Raw genomic sequence first — 18062 nt, 5'->3', positions numbered from 1 at the left:
CATTCTCTCTCGTTCTCATCACAGCCAATGCGTCACCTGACTATGACTGAATACCGCCGTTCAAGCGCACACTGTATAAGGAGTACAAGGGTGCGGTAGGTAGGAAGACAGTTGCTTCCACAGGCCATCGCGGCGCAGACATACGAGGTCCGCACATATTACCGAATCCTGAATGCATCGTGCGTAGTCCGGTGTGCAACAGGCCGGAGAGGTGCGTGTGCCCCGGGCGCAAGCCGGTTGAACATACGCGTCCTCCGTTCTCAGTGCGTAGACTCATAGAGCGCCGAAGACTCCCCGGCAGGAAGGTGCTGGCAGGCTGGGATACCTTAAGCTACGCGCCATACAGGAGCATCTCGTAAGGTCGATTGCTTGTGTTTGTCGCTGTTCATCATCCAAACTGGCGGTTTCCGGGGTGGGCGGCTGACGGCTCGTGTGATGTTTGGCGGCTTCGGGTCTGGGGAGCCCGCCTGGCACGAAACACTCCCAAGAAATGTCGTTCCATAGCGCGATCTCTCATACCGACGAACATTCTTCTACTCTTCAACCAAGTCACTGTCCATCTCGTGCTGCTAAACCCCGCTCGCACGAACAATGTGCGCCCTAGGCTGTCTGCGGCCAAGCAGCGAGGCAGTGCAAGCCAATGGGCGCACGCGCCGACCCACCAACTGAGCGTCACCAGTCGTGCCAGCCTCCCTGGTCTTGTTCACAATCTTGACCTCACCCAAGCCATCTCACCGCCGACTTTCCGACGAGCCACCCTGCGACTGCGCCTACCCACCTGCATGTGCGCGCTACAATGCGCAGTCTTCCGCTCGCCATCGTGTCGTCGTTCCTCGCATGCGCAAATGTCGCGACCGCCGGCGACATGATCGTGAAGAACCGCATCAAGGTCCAACTATTTGCCGCACCCGCCTTCTTCTCCGAGGTGTCCGTGGACGCGTACAACAACCAGTGCCTCTCGCTCGACAATAACCTGTGAGACCGATTTCGCCCGCTGGCGCGCGCACAACTGACACGAGCCAGAATCGATGGACGAGTCCAGTCGATCCTTGTCGGTGGCCATGACGTTGCCGCGGTCCTGGTCAGAAAGGACTACTGGTATTGCCAGTTCTTTGAGTATGCGCCGTCCCCGTCGTGTGGATATGGCAACAGCTGACAGCGAGCCAGCAACTATGACTGCAAAGGTGATGACAGCGACCGCTATCTCACGTTCGCCGATGGCGTCAACAACTTGGCGAGCATCGGCTGGGACTCCAAGATCCACAGCCTGCGATGCTGCAACCAAGATCCAGGCCCATGAGCATAGTAGCACGACCATCGCACGTGCTTCGCCATGGCAACGACTGCCACGGCGTGATTGCATGGTGCGAGCGGGAGAGTGAGGCTGAAGGTGCAACATAGTGCACACATACCGCGACACAAGCGAGGCGTTACGGCGTTTTGATATATAGTTCTGAGGCACGACCAGGCCGGTTGCATGTCCCCACCTAGCGGGGATTGGTGTTTTTGTTGTCGAGAAATATGACCGTTTGTAGCTGACAGGCGGCAGACGACGCTGGTGTTCGAAGTGCTCGACACCAGCGCAGTTCAGGTTCATGCATGCAGATTCGTTTAGCCCGTACGTAGCATTGAAGTCTAAGATATAGTTTTGTCTTTTGAGTTTTTAAGAGATGAGGTGATGCAGATAACGAACAGCCAGATCGCCAAATTGTATAGACCATGGGTTGTGGATCAGTCCTCATGGAGCTTCTTCCACCCTTCATGTCGCTCATTTTGGACCTCTGTTTAGAGCGTTGGTAGAAATCTGGACCATTGCATCAAATATTGCAGTCCGTTACTGTATCGAGAGTTCTAGTATGTCTGAGCTCTCGATTGCGGACGTTTGCCATTACTACACCAAGCTCGATGCAAGAGCGGTGGTGTGTCGGTGGCCGTAGGCTATGCCTTTTCGTCCTTTTAAGAAGTCACGATGACGATTCACAGCAACAGCCAGCACACACATCACACCAACTTATCATGCAAAAGCAGCGGTCCCTAGTTTGGCTTCATGCGTCGCGAACGCCTCTCATAAGTCATATCTCGATGGGTATCTTCTGCGAAAACGCCTCCTTGCGCTCCAACCAAGGCTTCACCAAAACCCCTGCTCACCCCTCAGAGAGATCGATGAGATCGGGCTCTCCAGATCCCACACCCCTGAGCAAGATGATCATATTCCCACTCAGCGTCACATCGCCTATTTTCTCAGAAAACTTCAGCAGCCGCCCGCCTTGCACGTGGAACACGCGCAGCTTGTCCTCCTCGAGCTCGCTGCGGTTGTTCACGTTCTCGACCATCAGCGCTTTGGCAGCCATGTCCAGCACTCGCCCCACGCTGGCGTCCTTGTTGTAGAAAAACTTCCCCGTGGGATACTTGGCCTTCGTGGTGTCGGCCGAGGCTTCGACGGTCAGGTAGATGCGCTTCTCCGGTGGGACCTTGGCATCGCCTTTTGCGACGCGCTTGAGGGCATTGAGCTCGGCTTGCGCGGAGGAGGCGGCGGAGGTGGAGCTCTTGCCGAGTCCGAAGAAACCAGTTTTCTTGGATGCGATGCGTCGCTTCTCGTCTTCGGCACGTTTCTTCTCGGCCCAGAGCTTCAGCTTCGCCAGCGCGGATTGTGTATGTTGCTGGACAGTGTTTGGCCGTGCGCCTATCGGTTCGAGTGTTTTGCAGTCGTGCTTCTCTTCGTGGCGGTCGGTCATGCAATATCGACGATTACACCGGGGGCATTCAACGCCCCCGTTATGGGTGTGACCATCGATTCGGGTTTTGCAGGACGGTCTGGCACATGGGCCCTCTGGTCTCCACGTACTCGATATCGATTTGGGAGGTTCTGTGGTGGTATTCTCCTTCTCCTCTTTCGTGTCGCTTTTCTGGCGGTTCCTTGCATCTGTGCACGCGTGCGCGGTTTCTGACCGGTGGTCGAGACAATAGTACCTACACGCGTCAGCCATGGTGTAAGGCTGAACCGGCTGAAACCCACTTTTTGCAGCTCGCGCACGGAAACGGAAGGAAATCTAGTTGCCCACAGTACTCCAACTGGCAGTGTCTCCCGATATTCTCTACGTCGTGGTCGGACATGTTGCGGTCCGACATGTCGCTCGAAGTAATGCGGCAACGCACGCAGTACAGGATTGCCCTCTCAGTAGTCGTACCCGAGCTTGGACAGATATTTAAATGGTTCACGCCGTCTGACTGTCTGTGCAAACCTGCTTGTTAATGGGCAAAAAGCCCGAGAAGCTTCAAGAAGCGTAGAGAAGGAGGCGTTACAGAGCTGACAATGTTCGGAACCGGCTTTCCGGCTGGGCTCTGCGCTGTTCTATTTCGGATCTAGAGAGCCACGGTTCCATAGTTCGCAGGCAAACCCGACTCTCGCTTTCATACAGAACTCGTAGCTATTATAATACTTAAAGCAGAGATTTAGTTAAGAATTACCTATGTTGTAGGCAAGAAATTATTCTATAGTGCTTTTTGGTATTCTCCCTACGTTGCTGTCGTGTGGTGTACCTGGCTCATCCTCAGTCCGTCGTTTGTTAGTCCGCCGTTTGTTCTGCAACTTGAGAGCCCGAATGAATATCATCAGAAACTCCAGATATGCAAGGCCATCAAAAGGTACAAGACATGCTTGCGTGGTTTGTTCAGCCCAGCGTGGCTTGTCGCGAAGGATCCAGCTCACGAACAACAACTATACCTGAGAGCTGCAAATTTTAGTCATTCCAGGGCATTGCTGTGCAGATTAAGGGACACCATTTAAATAACCCCGTAATACGGGTTTGAGTGGTCCTGTGAGGACAATACGACAGGCACCAATGGTGCATAGCCACAGGCGCCAGGATCTCTTTGCGTGCGGCGGCAAGCAGTACACATTGCAGCGCTTAAAGCTGAGCCGCTCGGTGTTTCAATGGACCATCGGTGGCATTCTCCCTGGTCTTAGTACATATATGATGTGAGGTACTGGGTAACGGTGCACCTGAACGCCTTCATAGCTCAACCTCTACTCATATTACCTCAGTCGGCACCACTGTTGATCTTCAAGGTAGCGTTCATTATTTATCACTGACATTGGCCCCCGACATTAGATTCATATACTACACACAGGCACATTCGACAGGCCAGATCAGAAAAAGTCTCAATAAGACCTTAGGGCTGTCTTCTCTTCTTGCCTATTGCTGCATTCACCAAGGGGCTGATCGGGCGTGTCTGATTGCAGTAATTGGACAGTCAAGGCTTTGCTCAGAAGCACACACCATCAGGCGCGTCTGAGAGGTTAATCATGGCGTTGCTACCAGCCTTACTTTCCCGCAGACTACCGTACCGCTATACGCCTTTAGATAAGGATCAGGTGCGCCTGCTTAAACTCTGGCCTGGCGAAAGAACGTCCCAGCTCTCCTGTTCACTCCAGAATGTGGACCTACTATCGTACGACGACCACACAGCAGAGTCACCTATCGAGGGCTTGAGATCGTTCGATACCATTTCGTACGTCTGGGGCAAGGCCTCAAAAAAGGTCGAAATTATGTGTGAGTCGAATCCCTCAAGCACTCCTAGGGTCTCTTCCTCTGGCTCGTATCGCAAAATGCATCTTGATTCGAACACACATATGTAGGCGATGCCCGAACTATGCGGATCGGAGCCAACCTTGCGGATGCACTTCGTAGATTTCGTGACTCGAAGGAAATCACCATTTTATGGGTAGATGCACTCTGTATCAATCAAAAGGACACCGATGAACGTGCAGCACAAGTACAGCTAATGGGTTTGATATACTTCAAGGCACGTCAAGTCCGCATATGGTTGGGTCGAGATCACGAGCCAGTGTATTGTGCTCGTCATGCCGCTACACTCATTCGGAAGTTCGCTTTCTCATATCGAAACACGTTTGGGGTTGCTGCTCGAGAGTTGAGTGAACAGTTTTTTCGGGAGCAGAGGGAAGCCAACGACGTGAACTGGAAAGCTGTACGACATCTCCTGCAGCGCGAATGGTTCGAGCGAGTATGGGTGGTTCAAGAATTTGGACTTTCTAGAGACGCTACGTTCTACTGCGGAGAGACTCAGATTATCCAAACAGACTTGTGTGACTTTGTTTACTCATTGTTTAATTCCAGATCCGGGCTTTGGATCTCATATGAGATCAACAATCGACTACTGCTACTGGGTCAGAGATATAAAAGAGCGACTCGGAACGACGACCGCATCGAACTTGAATCGAGCCCGGAAGAGGCTGAGAATTTCCTAGACATACTTAGCCAGACGCGCGGTTTAGAGTGTACGGACGAAAGGGACTCTATCTTCGCATTTTTGGGACATCCTTCAGCCTTCAAACAACATAGATTCGACGCCGACCCTTACCGGTCGTATTCCCAGAATTACTACGATGGAAGACTGCCCATTATTCAACCAAACTACGACAAATCGGCAACTTTTCATCATGCATGTATAAACCTTGCCATAAACGCAGTAAAAGATCGCGATCTAGGTCTTCAATTGCTTACGCATATAGCCCACAACGAGAATACTCTGAGCCTCGATATCCCATCTTGGGTTCCATTATGGAACGTTATCGATCAAGGGTCTCACTTTCACGGATGCAACAGGCTATACCACTCATCAGGTTCTCTCAGCCCTACGTCAATGAATGTGTATACTCCTGCCGGCAATACTTTCCTCAGTCGACTATGTCTGCGTGCTTCGCGACTGGCTACCATCCGCTATGCTGCAACCGATAAGGCGACAATATCCGTCCAAACATTGGTCGAAACGTTGTTCCCCGAGCGAGCCGCAGGAGCGAGCTACCTCAAACAACACCCTTTCGACTGGCCAGCTGCAACATCAAGAACCCGAACCTCCGCCAACGATTGGGCTGCGTTGGCCATGACACTGACCGCCGGACTGATCACGACTGATACAGATCTGGTCCCCGTTCCAGCCGAACCACACATAGACCGTCACATCAATGGCTTGGAGTGCTACCTGCGGCGACACGAGCGCGGCCCCCCACGGATACAGTGTGATTTTGAGGACGACATCGGCGACAACTTCCACATGGATCTTGATTTGGCTGGAATTTCGAGGGTGTTCTATGTTACCACGAACAATCATTTTGGTCTGGCACCAATGGTCACGCGAGAGGGAGATCAGGTCTGGCTGCCGCGAGGTGCTCCGATGCCTTTTGTTTTACGACCACTTAGCCAAGGCGTGTTCAAGATCTTAGGCCAGGCGTATTTACATGGGGTCATGCAAGGCGAGATGGTTGACAAAATGACGGAAAAAGCTTTCCAAACTGTATTGCTATGCTAGAAATTTTACCAGTATCATCTATGTAGGACGGCTCAAGAAACGTAGAGAAAGCGGCGAGGTCAGGCTGCCGAGCTAACGATGCCACTCGGAACGCGGTTTCCGACCTTCTCTACGCTTTGCCATTTCCAGACGATAGCGCAGTCAGGGTCCATTGCCACGGGCCACGGACGATGATGTTGCATATGTAAGCCCTCATGGACTGCTTCCATTACCTTTGGTCTCACCAGTGGCGTTTGACAACTCCTCCGTGGCATTTTGGCCGACCATTCTGCATCGCTATGCGCCGTGTAAGAGCTGTGAAACGCGCCCGGCACACTGAGGCCAGCCAGGCCAGGCTGCACGGTGGCAAGGGGTCTGGTCTCAGTGTTTGAAGTCCGTAAAAGTTGGCCCAGTTCGCAGAGTGGCACTTAGAGCATATTGCACCCACATCTGACCAGTTACGTGGCAACATGCAGCGTCTGGCAGTAAGGATCAACATTCTTACTCGGACTATCTCTTGCTGTAATGTATCCGCTGAACGGAGTAATCCAGTAGTGGTTTCGCGGCTTAATAGCTCCGATAGAGAAGGTTTGGATCCTACAAAGATGCCTAGTGGCTCAGTAGGCGCCGAGAGTGGCATCCTGAGGCATCGTATCAGCACAGTTGTTTAGGCGCCAGGATCATCAAGGTTCTCCATTACGCCAATGCCCGCCCGAAGAGCACTTTTATGATGTCTGGTTCTCGCAGCATCACAGCGTGCGATCTTGTTGTATACTGCACTTCATCAAAGCGTTCTTCCACCTGGCTGTATCGTGTTTTTTGTTCTCGCTCGATCCCAGTCATGATTTTGGTGCTTAGCGTACATTATGCATCGTAAACTCAAAATGCTAGACCCTACGCCCAAACTTTCACGTCTGTTCACGCGCCGGAAAGCACGTTATCGATATACCAAATTGCAGAAGAATCAGATTCGTCTTCTCCAGTTGGAGCCTGGTACCAGAGAAGACCCCATCATCTGTAACCTTCAAATCGTTGATTTGCTTGCTTACGACGACCTTGGTGCAAACTCGTCCATCAGTGGCTTCGAAGAATACGAAGCTATTTCATATGTTTGGGGCAACTCCAATTACACGATTGAGATAGATTGTAAGCCATACTTAAAACAAGTGGATTATATCACGGCACTAAGACGACTAAGGTGACGGGCGAAGAGCGTATGTTACACAAAGTCTAGCCGACGCGTTACAAGCACTTCGCCATGAAGCCACGGTCAGAATACTGTGGGCAGATGCACTCTGCATCAATCAAAAAGACATCGGTGAACGTGAAGAGCAGGTGAAACTAATGGGCTTGATCTATTGGAAAGCGCGCTGTGTTCGCATCTGGCTTGGTCACGATGATGACGTTGAAGACATGTATCGTGCAAAACACATTATCCCAGTCATAAGATACTTAGCGGATGTACACATGAAGGCGGTTGGAACTACAGGAGAACAGTATGACGCATACTGCAACATCAGATTCACTGAACCTGCGGATATTACGAAGGCTCAATGGACTGCCTTGCATCGTCTTCTGGCTCGACCATGGTTCCAACGTGTCTGGGTTGTTCAAGAGCTCGGCTTAGGCAGAGCTGCAGTTTTTCACTGTGGCCAAGAGCGTTTCAACAAGACCGAACTAACGGATTTCACAACAATGTTGCGTCATGTGAAGAAGGGATCGAAAGAACCACCATTGCTGGATCTACAGATGATACATTTAGGCAACGATTACTGGCGTTCGTGCTTAGCCGGCACGCGTCTTGAGCTTGGGTCGGATCCTAAAGAAGCAGAGACCTTTTTCGACATCCTCAGCAGAGCACGTGGCTTGAATTGTACGGACCGTAGAGACAGCGTATACGCATTCCTAGGTCACCCTTCCGCTTTCAAACAGCAGCGGCTCGATGTTGAACCATACAAATGGTACCCTCGGAACTACTACTATAGTAGGGCTACGATCGTTGCGCCAAACTACAAAAACTCCAACACGTATTTGAGACTTTATCATCAACTAGCAATCGCCGCTATTGACAACTTCGATCTTGGTCTCGACGTTATAGCTCACGTAGCTCACACCTGGGAGAGCATTCAATCGGACTACCCTTCATGGGTGCCACGATGGGACATTGACGGAAAAGATTTTATCGCCACCAAAACCTGTTATACAGCCTCCGGGTTTCGTCCAAGTCTCAGAGTCGAGTTAGGGCTTACCAAACGCAAAGGGCTTTTCAGCCAGGCGTCCTTCTGGGGGCTGCGACTGGACACTGTTCGCTGCGTCCGTCACATACCAGTGACGGAGTACCTCGCCGAATGCCTTGATGTGATGGCGCTTTTACTGAGCGACGCTCCCAAGCTGCGGAGACCAAACGCCATCCCGATCCCAAACTCCCTGGTTTATCCATACGAAGAGCCGTTTGTATTAGCGTTCGCGTCCACTATGACCGCTGGTCTAACATCAACCTGGGAGTTGTCATGCCAACCAACAGACAAGAACCCAGATCAACATGTCCGGGACTTTCACGCGTACTATCGCCGCGAGAACGCGCTAGATATCTCAGTGCTTTCTGAAGACGACCTAGAGCATGCATCATACTTCGAAACAAATGTCAGACGCGCAGCTCGCAACCGGTTGATGTACATCACTAACGATGGCCGTCTGGGACTCGGTCCTCCAATCACGGAAGGCTCAGATCAGGTGTGGATTCCAGTTGGAGCCAAAATGCCCGTCATTCTCCGGCCGTACGACAATGGGATGTTCAAGATCATCGGGCAGACGTATGTCCATGGAGTGATGAGAGGAGAAGCATTTACGGAGAAGAATAGGGACAATATTGAAAAAGTAACTTTGTTCTAAAAACTAGAACTAGAACTTTCAGACCTGTCAGATAAAGTACAGACACTATCTGTACTGCACTCAAGTACGTCAGATCATTACCCGACCAACCACTTAGTGAATGCAGCACTAGACGATAAGAAAGGGCGATCCTATCGATCATTTTATCACGTTTCTTTCTCGTTGGGGTGCAGATCCTTGAACAGAATGATTTAGCTGTAATTGTGCATGCTATTGGTCGTGATTAAGATGATTTGCATACTACAAAAGTGCCATGTAAATGATTTGACAGGCAGGGCACTTATCAGAAGCGCACCTCATCAGGCACGTCTGAGAGGCTGCAGCACATTCAGCCTTCATTCGTGGAACCTCCTGTATCCGAGACATCTGAGACTTCGGTACCTATCCGTTTCAAGTACCTTTCCCGCGACCTTCCACCGAACGGAACGCTCACGAGCTTTCAGATCGGAATCTGAGGGTTGGCTATCGGGGACTCCATGCTCTCCTCGCTCCCTAGCCTTCTGTTCTTGTTCTCGCTGTCTAACTTCTTCCTCTGCTGCGGCCCTCCCGTCAACAGCCCACTCATCCGTGATCTTTCTTTTAAAGGGTACGGTGGCCTCCAGAGAGGTCTCCGGCGAGGGCGCAGGGCGGCTGATCGCCTCGCTGCCCGCTTTAGTGAGATTAGGAAACGCATAGAATGGGCTGTGGCGAGGAAAGCCGATCGGTAGCTTAATTGGTGCGCCTGCCTGCTGCGAGAGGTGGCCTGTAGGAGGAAACAAGGACGAAAACGGCTTCTGTTTGTTCTGTCCCTGACTATAAAACGACGTTAGCATCGACGACCAGCTACCAGAACCAAGATGAGTACTCACGTCGGAATCTCGGTGTTCGACTTGTACGATGTCTGCTGGTGAGTTGGACGTGTATCGCCTGTAGTGGGTTGACTCTTGAGGCTCATTTCGCGCAGCTGTTTCGCCAGAGTCGTGTTCCGCCAGTCGACTGAGCTGTGACTTTCCGTCTTGTGTAGATCGATCGTTACTTGGGCGTCATGTTCGGTCTTCTCATTTGCATCCCTCTTGAGCTGCACGATTTCTTGCCGAAGCTTCTCGATCTCGCGCATCAGCTCGTCGTTGCGCACCTGTAAAGCCAAAGCTTTAGCCTCTGCTCTCTTCACAGCCTCGACGGTATTCAGATCCGTAATTGAAGTAGTGCGAAAAGCATCATGTGTCATTTCGAGCCAAGGGTCGGCGCACCGGTTGGCGTGAGCTCGCACTGGTGCTGGTACTGTGATACGTTAAAGTTGGGTTACGTGGCTGGTTGCTGTATGTCGTTCGGGTGGTGTTGGGGTAGGCGGAAACGAAGTTTATCGTTTGCTTCTCTTCACCTGCTGCCGCACCTTGAGCAAGTAAACTCAGCACGGGCCGTTTCTACTTCATGTAGCAAACAATCTGGCGGCCTCTACCTGGTGTCCTACATGCTGCGCTAGACCCATCATTCAACGAGTGTCGCCATGGCCTTGCTGGCGACAGCTCGTGCATTTTATATACTATATCGCGCCAGGGGGTTTTGCAACATAGCAACATCTGTATAAGGCAGCCTCCACAGGCGCAAAAGAGGCAATCTACCAACAAAAGATGTAGGCAACTATACCAAGCATCAGACAAGGAGCTAAAAGCAAGGCAGAAGTGGCTCCCTCTATATATATATATACAAGTGAGAGACAAGCACGAAGACTCCTTTCTCGATCAAGGTGGAAGGAAACAACAATCAAACTCTCCTTCGCCAAATAACCAGGCCCAGGTCTGCCCGTAGGGTCTAATTGGGTTACAACCTACGAGCCCAGCTAGTTTTGATACGTACCATCTCCGTCTCCATCTCCGTCTCCAACACAGTTTTCTTGGAGCGGCGCGGGGGGGGCGGGGCGGGGCACGGCGGTGCAGGTGGAGGCAGAGTGGGACTGGTGTGTGCCGTACTAGTGTGCTGATGGGCAGGGTGCGGTGGAGGGTGCGGTGGAGGATGGTGTGGTATGGTGTGGAGCCAGTCAGTACCAGTGCTGGTCGACGCCAGTGCGTCTGGATGCTTCATCCGTGAGCTCGCTGTGCGATCTCGTGGGTGGGTGTTGATGGGATGTGGTGCCAGTGTTAGTGCCAGTGCCAGTCCATACCAGTGTCAGCGCCAGTCCCTCAAGCCCCGCCGTGAGTTCGCTATGCAACTCAGCGGCCCGGCGGGATGTGGAGGCGGCCATGTATAGCAGATTCACCGTGCCCAGGCGTGTCGGACTAGGTACTCAGTATGCTTGCTTAGTACGCTTGCTCAGTACGCTTGTAGGCTCCAAACGGTTGCTATTGCAGCACCTACGCCGCAGACACCGGAGAGAGTGTCTCCTCCGTCCATGCGCGGTCAGTCTCGTACGCAAGACTCCGCGTGAGACACGAATGTGGGCTGTTCGTGTCTGATGCTGTGTTTTGCCGAGCTGCTGATCGGACGGGTCTGGGCAGGGAGTATGTCGGAATACCGTACTGGTGAGTGTGTTCGGCAGCACGGTGGAGTGAAGGATGGACGCAGCAGGGCGACCTGAGACAAAGGGGTTTGACCACGGATGTGAGAACGAAGGTTCACGGCACGGCGAGGTGACAGAGCGTCGACGTGCAGCGTATTCCGCGTGCACACCCGCATCGCCGTCGAAATGCCAGCGCGATGTCCAGGGCGACATCCTGCGGTGTTGGTTCTTCGTTCTATTGCACATCGCACATCGCACATCACACATCGCCTCCCTAGAGACAAAAGCGTTTCGACCTCGACATAGCACATCGTCATCAGCACGGGAGGCCAGCATGATCCCATCACGGGCCGCGGGCCGATCCGAACCAAAGTTTTTCTACACGAACATTGCTTTTTCTACATCCCAACGCCGCGTCTTGGCCGCGGTGCGGGTGTATCGGGACTGCGAGGGCGCGCGCTTTGACGCGGGGTTTGCGGTGGGCGTAAGGGGTGCTGGGGGTGGTTTAGTGTGGTCAGGGTGTCTACGTTGATGTTTACGGTGGTGTCTACGGTGATGTCTACGTCCATGTCACGTCGCTGTCGATGTCTGTCCGTACATGTCACGGTCTACGCATGATAAAGACGTTTCCACCAGTCGATGATGGCTGCAGGCTTGCATTCGCCGTGCATGCGTGGTTGTCTCAGCAATTGCGGCTGGCGCGCAGCGCGCGTGAACTACACAGTACGTTGACGTGTCCGGCTGGCGTTGGACTGCGAGAGTAATCGCGGACAACGCATGCGGCATGCGTTTCGTAGGGCTGTGCGAACGGCCAGCGCGAATAGTGTGACGCGCTGGAGCAAAAGTATCATGGTGTTGCATTTTGACACTGTGCCGCTACTGGACTGAAGATGAAGGCTGAATGAGAGGGGGCGGGGCTGCGGTGCAGGTTGAGGGGAACTCAACAGAATTGTTGGATAGTCGGCCGGATTGAGTCATAAGATTGCCTGGGACGGAGCATGGGTTGCTTTTTTCACGCAGCTCGAACGCTGCAGGCGCTGCGTGGTGCTTCAGGTGCTGCAGTGTCCCGAGCATGTCGGCGCCCTCTGCAGCACAACGTGCAGAAGCGAGTCTGCCGGTGACGAAGAAGGCCTCTTGTGCGACTACAGAGTGGGGCACTCGTGTACAGAGACTTTCCCGGATGTACCGATCTCCTGCGTCTGTCATGAGCTGCAGACGGATCGCAGTTGTCAGGTTAGCCGCTGCGCTATGTGTAGACTAACGCATGCAGGCCCAAGGAGGGCAGTGATGGAAACAGAGGGTTCCAATGTGGAAGCCCGCAAGTTGCCCTGTGAAGCGTACTGCGCAGAGCACCACGGCCGGAGGACGTTGACAGTGAAGCGTGAGCACTGTGACACGCTCACCGCATCGCGCAGAGGTGGCTGCTGTGGCCAGCTCGCGCCAATCAGGGGGTGAGACGCGTTCTCTTGCAGCTGCAGCGCGGTCGCCCTGCGTCTGATTCGACTCGACGTCGTCGTCTTTTCGGGCCTGCGCTGGGCGCTCTGCAGGCCTGATGGGCTCACCGGCCAATTGCTCGCAGCGTCTGACCGCCACAAGCAGCCATAACATGGCGAGCTGCGCACACTGGCTTTTTGACGTGCCTGCTCCCCGCTCGTGTGAGACTTGTATCAACACCTGGCCCAGGGTAGCCTTTCAAGACTCCTTTCGGGCTTCATTGGGCGGCTTTGCGGGCGCACAGGAGTGGCAGGGCGCAAAGGACGTTTTCTCGCCGAGGATGCGTTGATTGGGCAGGAACGCCCCCAGCCTCACACCTCATATCTGACATACGAGGACTCACACCCGCATACGGCATACAACGGAGGCCGCTTGGTCGTCAGCCTGCCCACTGCCTTGAGCCGCACAGGATCGCCAGGCCCCGCTGCTCCGCGGTGCTGCGTGCGGAGATTGTTTGCAGTTAGGCGCCAACCAACTCTTGGGCGTCAAGAGCAGCAAGCGACCGACTCTAGCGACGCTGCCCACGCGAAAATACCGCGCCGGGTGCCTCGCCCACGGACAGGAGAAGCAGAACCGCTGCGGGCAATGCACGTCCATGAATGCTGCGAGCAGCCACGGTAACACCAGCCCGACACAGCATGACGGCGGCGCCAAACCGACACCACGAGTCCAATCGAGCCCCCGTCGCAGCGCGCGCCGGAGCCACACCCGCCCCAGACACATCGAGACCGCCCGCTGCTTTTGCGGCCAAGCCGTGCTGCGCGTAGGCAGCGTGGGCATAAGAGCGTAGGCGAGCGTGGGCAGCGGCCGAGCAAGCGTGTGAGACAGCCAACGCAGCGATGCACCAGGTGCCGGCCGCCGAGCATGGGGGGACGAGCCGCGACCGCAGCAGGCAGCGCGCGCGCACTGAGGTCGGTGCGAACAGGAGCATGTGGAACCGCCTGAGCCTCAACAAGATCGGCAGCTGGCTGAAGCGCGACGACGACGAGCCGCAGTCGCCGACCAAGGCCAGCCCGGAGCCCACGAAGGAGAGCGAGCGCCCGCAGTCGCGCCCGCAGTCGAGCGGCGGTCTGCTGCACCGCCGCGGCAGCAGGAAGGTTGTGCCCGGCCTGCCGCGCCCGCTGACCTTCAAGCGCATGCAGAGCGAGATGCGCGACAAGCTGCTCGAGGTGCCCCCGGAGCCCGACCAGCGCCGCGCCACGTCGGCCGACCGCAAGCCCTCGATTGTCGCGAACCGCGCCCTCACGCCGCCGCCGCTGTCCATCCCGTCCGTGTCCGCGCCCGACGTCCTGAGCCCGCACGAGAGCGGCATCCACAGGCAGGAGCAGCAGAAGGAGCACGAGCTGCCGCAGTTTACCATTGGCGGCGGGCCAGACTCGAACTTGCCCGCCGGCGCACGCCAGGTCGACTACAGCATCGAGAACCTGCAAGACGGCGCGCCCAGCAGTCCTCCCAGCAGTCGCCCCAGCAGTCCTCCCCCCAGCAGTCCTCCGCCCATCGAGCTGGAGGACTCGTACCGCGACCACGGCCACGACCACGACCACGACCACGACCACGACCACGCCTCACACCATTCGCTCTCCGACGGCGACGATGCACGGTTGCAGGAGGAGCTGGAGGCGAAGTGGATCCTCAACCTCAGCATGCACTTCCGCGACATGTCCGACCGAGAAAAGTTCTTCGTCACCTACGCAGAAGAACGCAACCAGTGGCGGCGAGTGACAGTCTCGTGCGACTACCGCCACCTCGAGCCCGATTCTCTCGAGGCAGACCTAAAGTCACTCCACTACCAGCGAGACAAGAGCGCCCGGATCTACGAAGCCATACGCGACTCGCTGCCCTCCATACAGTTCTACGACACTGTCACAAACTTGAAGCTCGAGACAGACCAAGGCCGCCTGCACGTCCACGTCACCGAAGACGTCAACGAGATCATCCCCTACCCGTCCATCTCAGCAATCAGCCATCTTGACTTCCAGCGTTTCAAAGAAAGAGACATCGACTTCGACTCGCACATCTCGGGATTCGTGTACAAGGTCGGCGCCAAAAACCGGACGTACATCAAGAAGGAGATCCCCGGCCCAGACGCTGTCGATGAGTTCCTCTACGAGATCAACGCCCTCTGCAGCCTGCAAGACTCCAAGTCAGTCATTCAGTTTGAGGGCGTGATCGTCGATGAGACCGGCGAGCTGATCAAGGGGCTGCTGATCAGCTATGCCAAAGAAGGTGCGCTCGTCGACATGATCTACGACTTCAAGCACCAGCTCTCGTGGGACCGGCGCGAGAAGTGGGCCCGCCAGATAGTGGAAGGACTCTCCGAGATCCACGAAGCTGGATTCGTACAAGGTGACTTCACCTTGTCAAACATCGTCATCGACAGCAACGACGACGCAAAGATCATCGACATCAACCGCCGCGGGTGTCCGGTGGGCTGGGAGCCACCCGAGCTGGCGAGGCTTATCGAGAGCGGTCAGAGGATCTCAATCTACATTGGCGTCAAATCAGACCTCTTCCAGCTGGGCATGGTGCTCTGGGCGCTTGCCGAGCAACAGGACGAGCCAGAGCGCCAGGAACGACCGCTTATCAAGACACTGAACCGGCCTTCCAACATCCCCGAGTTCTTCAAGGACGTCGTGAGAGCGTGCCTCAGCGACAGGCCGCGTGACCGCCTGACAGCCAAGGCTCTGCTGAGCAGGTTCCCGGAACCCCTGGAAGTCGACAGCTTCAAACCCAGGAACGCAATCAGGGACAGCCTTTCCTCGCACAGGAGCGACAAGGAGTATATCGATCCCATGATGGCTGTAGACCACAACGATATCACACAGCATCGCCATTTCTCCCACTCGAGGTCGTCGTTTGAGAAGATCAACATGCCCAATATGCCGTCAACAGAATACGTACCGTCAGCGGGATCCTACGTCATGCAAAACAACCAAGTCGAGCGTGGCCGATCGCCAGATCATACCAGGAGCAGGAGCAGGCACCGTCAAAGCGACTACTCGCCATACCCCGGTCACCAGTCTATCTTGTCTCTTGACGACTCCGAGCTGGACAACGACCTGGCAAGCTTACCCGCAAGCCGCGAGACCAGATGGGAGCAGGTGTATGTGGATGGGGACACGAAGCTCGTCCAACGGGGTGGAGGCGAAGCCAGTATGCACGACTTCGACAATGAAGCGAAGGAAGTGTACATCACGCCGGGAGGTCTCGATAGTCCCTTCGTAGACTCCAGGTCGAGCGACAACACGCCGCTCAACCTCTCCGTCGCCGATGCACCGCCAGTGCCATCACAGCTGACGCCCACATACGGGCAGGACCGCACAGTAGCAAACAAGGCTTCGTTTAGCGACCGCGTGCACCAACTGGCTCAAACACAAGCTCAGGATGGCACACCGAAGCAGCGTGATGCCCATCATGATCACGACCATGACCATCCTCCCGAACCCCACCACCAATCTCCGGATACCGATTTCCTGGCAGAGCTTGAACTCGAGTTTGAATACGATTCAGCATCAGCACCAAGCTCACTTGCGCCGTCTCGTGTAGGTACTGGTTTCTCGATCTTCGATCGTCCCGAACGCAACTACCGAGTGGGGACTGGCTTCACCACATTCTCAGCCAACACAAACTTCAACTCTCCACTCCGTCAGGATACAGGCTTTGCCGAGCCTTCAAAGGATCTACACGAGAGCGAGCATTCACACAAGAAGCTCAGCGAGAGCATGCAAACGCAGACAGCTCCTCCAGAGCAGGAGAGAATCAACGAGAGGATGTGGGAGTCACCCGCAACGACAGCCCCCGGATTCGGCGATGGCGTAAGAGGAGACGAACTCCAGCTAGCGAACGACGACCCATACACATCGGCGATGTCAACAACCGGCCCCGTCAAAGCCATACACACCCCAGCTCTGACAGGCGCCCCTGCCTCCCCCGGAAAGACCGTAAACTACCTCCACCCCCCACTCGACAAGTCGCTGGAAGAGAAGCCATCCAACACCACAATCCGCCCCTCCACCCCCCCTCTCAGCACCACCAACAACAACACATCAACCGCCCCCCCACCCCTACCCCACCACGACACAAAAGCCGTCTTCGAACCCCTCGCCACCCCCCAGTACGAACACGAGTACTTTGCGCGCCTGCGGACAAACTCGGATCTCGCCAATAAGCGCTCCCAGGACCTGGAGGACTATCTTAACAGTGAGATTGAGTAGTGAAGATATGAGGCGAAGAAGAAGTTTCCAAGACAAGGATAAGATGGGGACTACGAGATGGGGACGACGAGACGAAGGAAGACGAGGGAAGACGAGGATACGATGAGGATACGATGAGGATACGATGAGGATAAGATGAGGATACGATGAGGATAAGATGAGGATACGATGAGGATACGATGAGGATAAGATGAGGATACGATGAGGATACGATGAGGATAAGATGAGGATAAGACGACCACGAGACGAGGACAACAAAGACGGACCGCGTGCAAACGCAAAAAGCATCATGTCAATCAACTGCAGCATTTTCTATTTGTTTGGCGTTTGGGGAAGGGTGGGTTATACACGGGTTCTTTATTCTTCTAAGCGGGGGGGTTCTTTGGGTTTTGCGCGCTTCTGGACCGATTCGATTCGTGCCGTGCCTTACACACTTTGACACATTCTGTTTACTTCTCCGCCTTTCACTTTGCCTTCGCTTTCCACTTTGCCTTCCCGCTTCTCGCCCTTCTGTTTCTTCGTTTTCCGCTTCTCGGCGCTTCACGACATACCCTTGGCAGTATTTATCTTTTCAATTTTTTTACCTTCGAGTCAGTAGTATGTTTGTTGGAGGGGTTGTATCTACGCTTCGTCCGCATATGCGTCGGATTTTCTTTCTAGGCCGGCAGGGAGGGAGG

At 54.5% G+C, this 18062-nt stretch overlaps 6 protein-coding genes across 6 annotated transcripts; 4 read left to right on the top strand and 2 right to left on the bottom strand.

Moving 5' to 3' along the window:
* Positions 1-535: 535 nt before the first annotated feature.
* Positions 536-1637, top strand: C7974DRAFT_370004 (uncharacterized protein). Its single transcript, XM_046139956.1, has 3 exons — positions 536-975; positions 1024-1116; positions 1168-1637. The coding sequence occupies exons 1-3, from the start codon at positions 797-799 to the stop codon at positions 1298-1300; spliced, it is 405 nt and encodes a 134-aa protein (XP_045990899.1). The 5' UTR covers positions 536-796; the 3' UTR covers positions 1301-1637.
* A 153-nt stretch (positions 1638-1790) lies between these two features.
* On the bottom strand, positions 1791-3295 carry C7974DRAFT_406448 (uncharacterized protein). Its single transcript, XM_046143146.1, has 2 exons — positions 3017-3295; positions 1791-2970 (listed from the first exon to the last, which is right to left on the bottom strand). Exons 1-2 carry the CDS (start codon positions 3127-3129, stop codon positions 2145-2147), a joined length of 939 nt encoding a protein of 312 aa, XP_045990898.1. The 5' UTR covers positions 3130-3295; the 3' UTR covers positions 1791-2144.
* A 715-nt stretch (positions 3296-4010) lies between these two features.
* C7974DRAFT_86021 (heterokaryon incompatibility protein-domain-containing protein) lies at positions 4011-6526 on the top strand. The gene is made up of 2 exons (XM_046147406.1): positions 4011-4553; positions 4640-6526. Exons 1-2 carry the CDS (start codon positions 4307-4309, stop codon positions 6328-6330), a joined length of 1938 nt encoding a protein of 645 aa, XP_045990897.1. The 5' UTR covers positions 4011-4306; the 3' UTR covers positions 6331-6526.
* Positions 6527-7022: 496 nt separating this feature from the next.
* C7974DRAFT_369997 (heterokaryon incompatibility protein-domain-containing protein) lies at positions 7023-9327 on the top strand. The gene is made up of 2 exons (XM_046139955.1): positions 7023-7455; positions 7508-9327. The coding sequence occupies exons 1-2, from the start codon at positions 7176-7178 to the stop codon at positions 9199-9201; spliced, it is 1974 nt and encodes a 657-aa protein (XP_045990896.1). The 5' UTR covers positions 7023-7175; the 3' UTR covers positions 9202-9327.
* A 90-nt stretch (positions 9328-9417) lies between these two features.
* On the bottom strand, positions 9418-10408 carry C7974DRAFT_476625 (uncharacterized protein; the record flags this gene model as incomplete). Its single annotated transcript, XM_046146694.1, has 3 exons — positions 9418-9582; positions 9635-9993; positions 10050-10408. 3 exons carry the CDS (start codon positions 10406-10408, stop codon positions 9530-9532), a joined length of 771 nt encoding a protein of 256 aa, XP_045990895.1. The 3' UTR covers positions 9418-9529.
* A 3279-nt stretch (positions 10409-13687) lies between these two features.
* C7974DRAFT_85944 (uncharacterized protein) lies at positions 13688-17496 on the top strand. Its single transcript, XM_046147405.1, has one exon. The coding sequence runs from the start codon at positions 14011-14013 to the stop codon at positions 17383-17385; it is 3375 nt and encodes a 1124-aa protein (XP_045990894.1). The 5' UTR covers positions 13688-14010; the 3' UTR covers positions 17386-17496.
* The last annotated feature ends 566 nt before the right edge of the window (positions 17497-18062 follow it).

Source organism: Boeremia exigua (assembly GCF_020726555.1).
Source record: "Boeremia exigua strain MPI-SDFR-AT-0100 chromosome Unknown C7974scaffold_16, whole genome shotgun sequence".
Classification (NCBI taxonomy): domain Eukaryota; kingdom Fungi; phylum Ascomycota; class Dothideomycetes; order Pleosporales; family Didymellaceae; genus Boeremia; species Boeremia exigua.
The sequence above is the reverse complement of the archived record's forward strand: the minus strand, read 5'-3'. Positions and strand labels throughout refer to the sequence as shown.

Coding starts and splice junctions, on each gene's coding strand:
- C7974DRAFT_370004 (XM_046139956.1), top strand. CDS start 797: ATGCGCAGTCTTCCGCTCGCCATCGTGTCGTCGTTCCTCGCATGCGCA. Junction 976..1,023: donor CTCTCGCTCGACAATAACCT/GTGAGACCGATT, acceptor GACACGAGCCAG/AATCGATGGACGAGTCCAGT. Junction 1,117..1,167: donor TGGTATTGCCAGTTCTTTGA/GTATGCGCCGTC, acceptor ACAGCGAGCCAG/CAACTATGACTGCAAAGGTG.
- C7974DRAFT_406448 (XM_046143146.1), bottom strand. CDS start 3,129: ATGTCGGACCGCAACATGTCCGACCACGACGTAGAGAATATCGGGAGA. Junction 2,971..3,016: donor CCGTGCGCGAGCTGCAAAAA/GTGGGTTTCAGC, acceptor TGACGCGTGTAG/GTACTATTGTCTCGACCACC.
- C7974DRAFT_86021 (XM_046147406.1), top strand. CDS start 4,307: ATGGCGTTGCTACCAGCCTTACTTTCCCGCAGACTACCGTACCGCTAT. Junction 4,554..4,639: donor AAAAAAGGTCGAAATTATGT/GTGAGTCGAATC, acceptor ACACATATGTAG/GCGATGCCCGAACTATGCGG.
- C7974DRAFT_369997 (XM_046139955.1), top strand. CDS start 7,176: ATGCATCGTAAACTCAAAATGCTAGACCCTACGCCCAAACTTTCACGT. Junction 7,456..7,507: donor TTACACGATTGAGATAGATT/GTAAGCCATACT, acceptor AAGACGACTAAG/GTGACGGGCGAAGAGCGTAT.
- C7974DRAFT_85944 (XM_046147405.1), top strand. CDS start 14,011: ATGCACCAGGTGCCGGCCGCCGAGCATGGGGGGACGAGCCGCGACCGC.